The 11,556-nt window shown below is 44.6% G+C and overlaps 1 protein-coding gene across 2 annotated transcripts in view; it reads left to right on the plus strand.

Annotated features, from left to right (window-relative positions):
• LOC129711219 (tropomyosin alpha-4 chain) overlaps window positions 1-10,844 on the plus strand; it is a 50,232-nt gene extending 39,388 nt beyond the window's left edge. For both annotated transcript variants that reach the window (XM_055658706.1, XM_055658707.1), the window contains one exon: window positions 9,402-10,844. In XM_055658706.1, coding sequence (XP_055514681.1) covers window positions 9,402-9,484 — 83 coding nt within the window. In that variant the 3' untranslated portion in view covers window positions 9,485-10,844. The remainder of the gene's footprint in view (window positions 1-9,401) is intronic.
• Window positions 10,845-11,556: the final 712 nt, after the last annotated feature.

The following is an 11,556-nucleotide window of genomic DNA, read 5'->3' on the forward strand; positions in this document are numbered from 1 at the left end:
TTCCTCGGTCAACTAGCCCAGTTGATCAAGATCCCGTTCCAATCTTAGATAATAGGCCATGAGGTCACCCAGAGTTTATCAGCTAGAGCTAGGAGGGGAACTGGTAACCGGTAACCAGGCGTTGTCCTCTAGGAATGGGCTTGCATGTTGAGCAGGGTGGACAGATGAGATAAATGTGCTGAATGGTTCCCCTCTTTTGTGCTTGTGAATGTTATCAATAGATACAAGCAAGATACTCTTGATGTAAACCACTCGTAGAAACAGTGGTCTTCGAGGTTTATTTAGGTTGAGCACAGTCCCAATAAACAGGAGTCTTGCTTGAACCAAGATTGACAATGTTACCACAGCCGTAGGCGCTGCCTCACCCACTGAGTTTCTCCAGCATTTTCGTCTACCTTAGATTTTCCAGCATCTGCAGTTCCTTCTTAAACATCGTGTGTACCAGTTGTTTTTCTAAAACTAACGTTGAAAGTTATTCCAATGCTGTCTTGAAAGATGTTAACTTGTTTTTGCTTTCACTTTGCTCCATTAATTAATTTAATTTGTTTCTTTTCATTTTTCATCTTGCCATTTTTATTTATTTTTCCACTTAACATTTCACTCATTTCATCACCATTTTCTCTGTCACAACCACCTGGTCACCGGCTCCAAAACCTGGCTGCCTTCTGCCCTTCAACCAACAGATGAACTCTATGCTCAGAAGCTGAAGTACAAAGCTATCAGTGAAGAGTTAGACCTGGCCCTCAATGACATGACTTCCTTGTAAATGATCTCTCCGCCCCATCCCCTTCTCTCTCTCCACTAACTGGTTCAATGATCCTTTTGCATCTAAACTTTCTGTGGTGCATTCCTGTTCCTTGAAATTATTTGGCAAATAACATCTACGGTTCTCTTCCCTCTCCTCTTCCCTGTGTGAATAAAATTGAGACTGTCTGTTTTCTCCTCTGTTGTCTTTTTTTCACCTCTCTGGTATGTGTTGTGTTTTCAAAACTATTGAATGTTAATCTAAATATGCAGGTGATTCTGCAGCTTGAGAAACTGTCTTGGTTCTGACTGACCACTGGCATCCTGCAGTGCTGTTGGCAAACTGATTCATTCTCAGTCTATACAAACCTCACCACATCTCTCACCTGTATAATTTCTCTGGAGATGATTGAAGAAAGAATTTGTACATCTGTGGTTATCTAGACCCCAACATAGCTGTCGATGAACATTTTGAGGAAAGCCGCTGTTATATTTGGGGAATAATCCTTGGCACAGGCATCAGTGCATGTCATGTTATTTGGTAGTTATAACACAAAGTGCTGGAGGACCTCAGCGGTTTGAGGGACAAGTTTTCTTCGAGATGCAAGAAAGGGCTTGCTGTTCTAAATTGACTGGGATCCTTGCATCGTCGGGTGGGGGGGTGGCGGGGAAGGCAGTTACAAGGCGACACATCCAATGGTGCGATATTCTGTAAGTTTGTGTGCTTGAACCCATGTCCTCTCACTCTGAGGTGAGATTAATACCACAGAATCATACGAGGAAAATATCAATCCATTCACATTACTCTCTATAAAAACAGGCCACCATACGTCAGTAGCTAGAATATCCAGCACCTTGTATGTGAATGTTTTGGTGTTTGGGGAAGGGAAAGTTATGCAGGAAAAGCACCAGTTTTTTCTAATAGACCCAGAAGATTTATTAAACAGCTGATGTTTAACCAAATGTGACACTTGTGTCAATGCATCAAATGCAGAAGATACTCTGTGGGACAGACTGCCTCTGCAGAGAGGGAATGCAAAAAATCCTCGTTGGTTGATCAATGTAACATAATGGCTCCCTCTGCACTGGGTGTCTAAGGGACAGTAGATTTATGCTGATTGGGTTTGGAAATTACACTTGACCTCGATACCTTTGTGACCACAGAGGGGCAGGACTGTTGGTAACCAAGCCAAGCTGGCCATTTGGATGATCTTGCATCCCCATCTAGAACCCAGCAATGGTGCAGGAAACTGGGCACTCTTGTATAACATCAGAGAGTGGCCCTTGAACAGGTCTAAGCAAGGAGTGAAAATGCGTCCTTATAAACACTCCTGACTGCAAAAGTAATTCCACGCCCAATGAGGTATAATGACTCTTGTTTTCTTCTTGAGTAGCCTAGGTTGCAAGGTTACAGTTTTGTTAGTAAGACCTAGTTTATCCATATCAATGTGGCTGAATTAAATCACACCTCTGGTTAACTTTGTGAGGTCACTCATCGGTTACTCTCTGCCCCTGCTACCTACGTGCACTTCTCTGGCATCCCACACCAACCTGGTGTCCCATCCCTCCACTCCTTAGCACGACCGTTTCTGCACACTGTAACCCTTGCCTTGGGTGCTACATTGACCTGTCACTTGTCCATTCTGTGCCACATTCACTAACTTGGAACCTGTTCTTAACACCAACGTCCGATGTCAATGTCTGGCCTCCTTGTATTGTGTTGTTGATACACCCTCCGTACTGGGATTTGGGGGGGGGTGGGGAAGGTATAATCTCTTGGCCCATCGCAATACTGAGGTGGGGAGAGGAGGAATCTGAGGATTGTCTTCCCAGCCAAAGTCTTGCACTTTCCTGTCCTTCCAAGTACATTAGTGAGCTACATGGAACCAGTGGTGATTGATGATGGGGAATAAATACTAGAGAAGATGCACTGAGTTTGTGCTGCCTTGCCCTCGGACACCTGCGCTGAGCTGGGCCTTGGTATAATGGCTGGGTGGTCAGTACCACAACTGGCTCAGGATCACATCAGTGGACTGAATTGAGGTGTTCTACAGGGCTTCAGTGTTCTGTCGCTCTCCACTGGTGGCAACAGTCTGGGAGGAGGGCTGATGCATGCTGTTCCCATGCTTCTGTCTCAGATGTGCTCACTAATCCTGTGAGGAATCACTCTTGACCCCAGTACAATCCATGTGCAACAGCTGCTTTCCACATGCATTGGACATGTTCCTTGGGTAAGAAACCTGAATATTTTTCCCAACAACAATAGAGTCACTGAGCTCAACATGGTGCAGGTCAACCAACGGTGATGCCTTACACTTAACAATGCTACATGTGTCCATTGCCTGATGCCTGTGTGAGCTGTTCCAGGGTGGGCGGCACTGTCCATCGCTGCAGTGCTTGGTGCAAATCTGCCTGTTGTTTCCAGGTCCTTGCAGTGAGGATCAGGCCACTTGATTCTCTACAATGGCTGTAGTCTGTGCCTTGGCGTTCATTGACCAGGCATAGAAGGTCAGAGCAAGAGGAGGTGACATTGTAGTGACATAAAACACAGCAGGATCAGGAGCAAAGATTGTGAGATGGAAAAATGCTACCCAGCCACTGCCTCGGTGGTGGGTAGTGCATGTGAGGATGCCAAATGTGAGTCTTTGAGTTGATGGTCTTCTCACAAGCCCAATGTGAGGAAGGGAATAACATGAGCGCAGTCTGCTTGTGATGTTTTTCACTGGCAACCAAAGCTAATTTCTCCGATGACCCTCCATACAGGGTGAGACTGCAATCACTTGCTACCTTATATATATCAGACCCTTACTCTGGTGGAGGATGTGTGGAAATGGGTTCCCAACACAATAACTTACATTTATATTGTGCCCTCAACCTAGGCTGATCTCCCAGGCAGGGAGGAGGCTCAGATCCAGATTGTTAATGGTGCTACTTTAAGCCGAGTGGTGAGAGGTTTGGGGGCAGTTCAGAGCTTGGTCTGAACAGCAGCAACTGTGCTGCCAATGTTGGCACAGAGTAGATGTGAGCTGGATGAGACCAGAATGGAAAGAGTAGAGAGATCCCAAAGAGTTGGTGAGGAACCTTCACCAGCAAGAGAGATTCTATTTTCTTGAAATTCAAATGACATTCCCATCGCTGAGCTCTTCACCACCATAACCCTGCGTCACTATCATGCAGATAGATAAATACTGTGGCTTCAAGAAGTGGGTATCCTTCAGAAAGTGACTGGCCTGATGATCAGGACCTTCACCCCATCGAGTGAGATGGAATTCTCTCTAGATACAAATAGCTGGAGTAAGTCAGCGGGGCAGGTAGCATCTCTGGAGAGAAGGAATGGGTGACATTTGGAATCAAGACCCTTCTCTCTATTTGCCTGGATTAGTTCAGCACCAATAACACTCCAGATGCCAGCAGCATGCAGGATTAAGTGGGGATGTGACCCACCACCTATCAGATGGAGGCGTGTACGCCATCCACCAAATACACTGTTGCTGGCTGCCAGTCTGCCTCCCAAACCCACAACCTCAGTCTTGACAAGGGTGGCAGGTGCAGATGAACACCACCCGCAGATTTCCCTCCAGGTTATGCACCATCTAACTTGAAACACTATCACTGGGCCTGAGTACTGAAACTCTCACTCCAGCCCCTGCAGAAGCACCTTCACCAGAAGAACTGCAAGGGTTCACTAGGAGTACCAGTCGGGAAAAGATTGAGCTGTCTTGTGTCGGGAATTATCGTTCTAATCCCACTGTAACCTGCACTGGCCACCTCTATGTATCCAGCAGTTGGAGTTGGGTAATAAATACTGGCCTTGACAGCAAATCTCACTCCCCCATTAATTTGTTTTAATGCGGAAGTTAAATACTGGTTCTCTGTGCTTTGATGGAAGCATTTAGATGGTTTGCAGCTCTTCACATTAGTTGTACTGCAGCAGACAATGTTCCTGTCGCCTGGAAGCTGGGGACTCCCACAGCCAGGCGAGTGATTTCTGTCTGATGGCAAAGACTTATAGCCTTGCATAGAAAATTGGTGCAGAAGTAGGCCATTTGGCCCTTCGAGCCTGCACCGCCATTCAATATGATCATGGCTGATCATTCAACTCAGTATCCCGTACCTGCCTTCTCTCCATACCCCCTGATCACTCTAGCCACAAGGGCCACATCTAACTCCCTCTTAAATATAGCCAATGAAGTGGCCTCAACTACATTCTGTGGCAGAGAATTCCAGAGATTCACCACTCTCTGTGTAAAAAATGTTTTTCTCATCTCAGTTCTAAAAGATTTCCCCTTTGTCCTTAAACTGTGACCTCTTGTTCTGGACTTCCCCAACATCGGGAACAATCTTCCTGCATCTAGCCTGTCCAACCCCATAACCATGACTGGGGAACCATTACCTTGTAGGCTGGTGGTGCTGGTGAAGTTTAGTCCATATCAAAATATCCTGAGAGCTTGTTATTGGGTAAGGGCAGGTCTTGTTCTTCAAGGAATTTTCCACACCAGCTATTGGTTGTGGAAAGGTCGGGAGGGTGCAGGTTTAGACCTTGTGGGGGCACTAACAAGGAGTCTCCACTGGCCACAAGCTGAAGTTCATGTTGGAGTTCTTGTCCTTGTTGCTGGCTTGTCCTATCAGAGGGCCATTTAATCCTAGCTATTATTGCAACCTGTTTGGGAACAAATTAAATAGGGACCTAGTTAATGGGTGAACAGCAAGAGAGGTTGGGGCTCAATACATTTACGAGACTCAGAGATGAGGAAACAGAAGGCCCAGGTCTGAGACACGAGGAACTGTTGGGTGGATATCCAACTTATTTAGCAAATAGCTTCTAGTGAAGGTAAGAAGGTATTTGACATTACTTGCTCATACTGTGGGGAAACGGGCCCTTTAGCCCATCCAGTTTGCACTAACCACAAACCACCCATTTACACAGTCCTGCATTTATCTCAAAGATAGACTCAAAATGCTGGAGTAACTCAGCGGGTCAGGCAGTATCTCTGGAGAAAATGGATGGGTGACGTTTCTGGTTGGGACCCTTCTTCAGAATTATCTATATTTATATTTTGCTCTATTCTCTCTCGCTTTCCTTTCTTCTCTCTCCCCCCCTCCCCCCAGATTCTACCACCCACCCTTACAATTTACAATTATCAATTAACCCACCAACCTGCACATCATTGGGACGTGGCAGGAAACTAGAGATCTGTGGGAAACTGTTAAAGGGAGAACGTACAACCTCCTCACAGGCAGCAAGGCAGGTCGGGATGGAATGTGGGCCTCTGGTGCTGTGAGACAGCATTTTTATCAGCTGACCATTGTGCCACCCACATGGAGCAAGTTACCAGCCTCCAAATATGTCCAATGTCCTTAATTCTTCTTGCATATTACAAGTGGGTTGTCAGAGCATGTGGAAGTGGACTTGTATATGATTAGTGAAGTAAGACGTGTATAAAACACCTTCCAAGATCTCGTTACATCCCAAAGCTTTTATAACCAATTAGATTCTTTTGAAGAATAATCACAGTTAAAATATAGAATACCAATGTGTCCATGAGTTTACACGGAATGTGATAATGGCTAATTATGTGAGGTCGCATTATCTGAATGATGCTATCAGCAAAAACATTGGGTCTCTGCTTCTAAATAACATTGAATTTTACATCAGCTGGTCGGGAAGACTGGGCCTGATGCAAAACTCGCACTTTTTATATTGACACTACTGGAAGTGGATCTGGATTGTGTGCCAGATCTCAGGAGTGGGGCCACGTGTCCTGATTCAGAGGTAAAGGCATGGTGGATACTCGAGAACTAGTGAGGCATCGTAGCTGTTTGAACACATTTGCCTGACGCCCAGAAATTAATAGAACATGATACTGATTGATATTTCCATGTCGTACTGCAACTTCAAGTTTAAGCATGCTAGTGGCCCAAGAGGCACGCAGCTAGGGTGGGGTTTCAACTCTACTAGTGATTTCTCCAGGATTTTTTTTCTGCCTTGAAGCTTCAACTATGCTTGAAATCTGCTTTTATGTTCCTTCTTTTTGCTGCCAGATAAAGATTGTGTGAAGAAATTCGAAAGGGGACTTTCTCATCAGCTGAGTCCTAGCATTCTCGGCTTTCTCCATCTTCTGACCTCTGCTCTAGAACTCACTGTCGTCGCCTAGGACTCTTCCTATTTCTTCAACCTTACCTGCTTCTCTCTCTCTCTCTCTCCGCCTTTCCGCTGGTTTCGTGACTCAACAGCACTCTGTTGGAGCAAACATCTCCATCAACTCCTGGAAAAAGTCTCTTAACTTTTTTTGTTTTTGGGGTAAGTGCCAGATCCTGTTTATCTCGTGTGCTGTTGCTTGCATGGAATGGTGCTTCCAGCCCAGCCCACCTCCACACTAAAACTAGAGGGCATAGGTTTAAAGTGAGAGAGTAGAAAGATATAAAAGGTACTTGAGGGACAGTTTTTCTGCAGAGATGGTGGTGCTTAGATGGAACAAGCTGCTGGATGAAGTGGTAGAGATGTCTCTGTCATAGCTGTATCTCCTTTACCCATGTCCACCTATCACTTGCCAGACATTGCCTTGTCCTCACCACTCTTTTCCCGCTTTCTCTCTCCCCCCCCCCCCCCCCATGGTCTGCTTTTTTTTCCCCCTTTAAATTTTTTAATTTTTTCAAATTTTATTTTCCTTTGTAAGGAGTGGTTGGTGTTACTCTTATGTCAATATTGTGCTAACTGGTACAGGTGTGGGTTTTGGTAGCAGTGTGAGAAAGGGTAAACCCAGAAGGTAACACATCCATTGAAATTATAATCCTAAACTCAAAAGCACAAAATTACAGCAACCTATTGATTAAACTGAGGTTTACATTTCATGACCAAACAGGTATGAATTGGGGTCTGCAACTGCATCGAGCAGCAGTTAACAACAGAAGCATTAAGGACACAATGCATGTGCTTCATCAATTCTCAATTTGTATGTCTGCTTCCTTCAATGTGCATGCTTGAGCCAGTGAGAAGATGTTTGCTAGCCAAGATAGAGTGGTTTAATGGTTAAAAACTGTAAACCAAAGATGCATGCAACCTGTAAATGTATGCATTCCCATAGGAAATACGATTTGATTGAGGGTAGTGCTGTACCAGTAATCACTGAAATACAGTTTAGGGGTCCTTGTTCACCTTGTTCCCATTTCTGCAAATGGTATATATTGTGTTAAATGCTCAGATGCAACAAGGCCATTCTGAGTGAGGTGCTTTTAAAAAAAATATGGGTTGGTACAAGTCTGCCAAGCATTCCGCCATCTATCGGAATTACTTCTAAACTTTTGACTAAACTTCCAAGATAGTTTGGGATGCTTTCTCCACCCCACCTGCACTTAAATGGAGGACGTTGCGAATCTAAGGGTTTGAAATTCAGCGTGTCAATAGCAAGAGTCAAGAGTGTTTTTTTGTCGTATGTCCCAGATAGGACAATGAAATTCTTATTTGCTGCAGCACAACAGAAGATGTAAACATAGTACATAACGGGAGGAAAAAAAATAGTATGCATATATACACATTCACACATACTCAATAAATAAACAAATATAGTGCAATAATAATAATAGCCTGGTATAGTTCAGAGCTAATTTGTTATCGTGTTTAATAACCTGATGGCTGTAGGGAAGAAGCTGTTCCTGAACCTGGTTGTTAGTTTTCAGGCTCCTGTACCTTCTTCCCGATGGCAACGGTGAAATGAGTGTGTGGCCAGGATGGTGTGGGTCTTTGATGATGTTGGCTGCCTTTTTGAGGCAGCAACTTCGATAGATCCCTTCGATGGTGGGGAGGTCAGAGCCGGTGATGGACTGGGTAGTGGTCACACCTTTTTGCAATCTTTTCCGCTCCTGGACGTTCAAGTTGCCGAACCATGCCACGATGCAGCCAGTCAGTATGCTCTCTACTGTGCACCTGTAGAAGTTCAAGCTAATCCTCTTTGACATACCGAATCTCCGTAATCTTCTCAGGAAGTAGAGGCCATGATGTGTCTTCTTTATGATTGCATCAATGTGCTGGGTACAGGAAAGATCTTCAGAAATATGCACGTCCAAGAATTTGAAGTTTTTGACCCTCTCCTCCATGGTCCCATTGATATAAACAGGGTTTTGGGTCCTCATCCTACCCCTTCCAAAGTCCACAATCAGTTCCTTGGCTTTTACCAGTGTTGAGAGCCAGGTTGTTGTGCTGGCACCATTTGGTCAGTCGGTCGATCTCACTTCTATACTCTGATTCTTCACCATCTGTAATTCGTCCAACAACATTGGCGTAGTCGGCGAACTTGATGATGGAGTTCGCCCTGTGTCCGGCTACACAGTCATGAGTATAGAGCGAGTAAAGCAAAGGGCTGAGCACGCAGCCTTGAGGTGCTCCCGTACTGATTGTTACTGAGGATGAGATATTTCCGCCAATTCAGACAGACTGTGGTCTGTGGATGAGGAAGTCAAGGATCCAATTCCAGAGCAATGCGCAGAGACCCAGTTCCGTGAGCTTGGTAACCAGCTCGGAGGGGATGATGGTATTGAACGCCAAGCTGTAGTCTATAAACAGCAGCAGACACAATCAGTTCTGCCAGCTCCTTGTTTTCTACCACTTATTCCATGTCTGATGTTGACCTGTATTCCATTTTCTCCCTTGCTTTTAATAGAACAAGTTACTCGTGCAAAAGAAGAGAACATGGGTATGCACCAGGTCCTCGATCAAACTCTACAGGAACTGCATAACTTGTAAGGAGGCGAGAAGATTACAACTAAAAGTAACCATTATCATCCATGACTCTACATTCCATATCGTCCTCTCCCTCATCAATTGTCGACTTAGATCGATTATTATCAAATGTGGACCAAAGTTTTTATTTTGTATTTTGTAGAATTTTTATTACGCTATTCGATTCTTTCCTTCCCCTTCCCCACACATGTACACACAGTCTCTCTCCTATTGTTAGATTAAGCACATAAGTAAACTTTCTCTTCTGGACATGAAGCAAGGAAGTGCAGGTTTGGGGCATGACCTACCATGTATTTTGTGGAACTCCAGGTAGAGCCTGCAGCCTGAAATCTCGTCAGCCTGTTGTTGTCCATGTTTATTGTGCTGCCAACTATTGTACTCGCAAGCTTTGTTCTACATTTCAGTGGGTGAGGTTACTCATTAGATCCTGGAAGGTAACTGGCAGTGCAAGCTAGTACCCAGCTGATCACTTCATCTGATTTTTGAGTGTCTTCGACTTTTGCAACAAGATGTCCCAATGCCTCTTTGTGGGCCAAGGTTGCCTGGGTCCCTTCCCAAAGCCACTTGGGGAGAGCCTCAAGTCTCAAGTTTGCTGATTGATTTGTTGTGCAACTTTGTAAAATGTAGCCATTCCATGTGTACTGAGGTTGGGAGAGCCAAATGTAGGAACACGAGAAGCTTGCTTATGTTGAGACACGGGATCTTGAACAGAATCCATCTCCTATTCTTGCATGGGGTAATCCAAAACACTAGGGAGAAGATTTGAGAAATGCCTTGGCTAATGCTGGTTTCACTTTAGTCTTGCATTGCAGCCCCATTCCACTGTCACCTCAACGATTCAAGTGAGCAGTTTTACAGCTCATATATTGGAATGTGCCTTTATACTTTTGCTCAGTGGGTGAAAGCTTATTTGCATTAGAAAAAAAGAATGGACAGTTTAGTTGATATGGACGCTGCAGGGTGTTAAATAGATCTTTCAGCAATCCTTAACCAGCCCTCAGTAGCATAAAAACACTTAACTCTTCCAAGGGCTGGTGATATCCCAATACCATAACATGAGCTAGGTTAGTTTCTTTACAACATAATCAAAAGTGACTTTCCCCATTTAAGAAGGTGCAGAGGTGCCTCCCCTCAGCATTATCTGTGACTAACATTGATTTTTTTTTTAAACTTTTATACAAATCACACACTTGCTGGACCTTGAACACCGAAACAAGACACTATTTGTATTAAAGGTGATGTGTTACTGGATTAAAAGGGAATGCACATCCCAAACAGTTGTCTTGGGGAATGATGATGTGATCTGCATTTACACTGGTGATGTTGATCAATAAGCAAATAAAATGACTCACTGCTGAAGAAATCTTGTTCTTTGATTGATCCATTCATTGCAGCTTCCTTCAGTAACTCGTGTGGCACTTATGTGCCGTGCAAAGAAAGTTCCTTAAATCTCTGGAGTGCGTGGCCTTGGGTCTCCAGGTTGATCTGAAGCTTGCTCTGCCATTTAGTTCCAATCATGGTAAATCTTGATCTCCAGAATCTACAGCCCTTTGGAAAATAAATAGTTCAGAATGTCAATACTGCTGTTGCTGTTTTGGAATAAAGTCAGAAAATACATCATCCCCAAATATGCCCACTCATTTCCAATCCCCTTTTTTTCTAGAGCACGTACTTGGTACAGAGTCCCTAGATGGAGCCGAGGGAGGGCGTGTAATAAATGATGTTACATCTGCATTTGTAGAAGAAAGTACCTGGGGACGGCAGTTTAGGTGGGAGGGGTGGGTTAACCAAAGAGTTGCGGAGGGAATGGCATCTGTGGAAAATACTAGGGATGGGAAGTTGTGATCTGTGGTGGGATCATGTTGAAGGTGATGGGAATGTCAGAGAATGCTGTGATGGGTGTGACGGGGAGCACAGCAACTTTTTCAGGTGAGACACATGTACCGCTTCAAACCTTGATGACTGCATTCAGTGTTCCCGATGTGGCCTCCCTTATATCAGCAAGACCAAAGACCAAGCATAAATGTAGCGATTGTTGTGCTGAAGGCTTGCACTCAGCCCATTAAGGCTTGCTG

This window comes from Leucoraja erinacea, chromosome 29, assembly GCF_028641065.1.
Source record: "Leucoraja erinacea ecotype New England chromosome 29, Leri_hhj_1, whole genome shotgun sequence".
NCBI classification, from domain to species: domain Eukaryota; kingdom Metazoa; phylum Chordata; class Chondrichthyes; order Rajiformes; family Rajidae; genus Leucoraja; species Leucoraja erinaceus.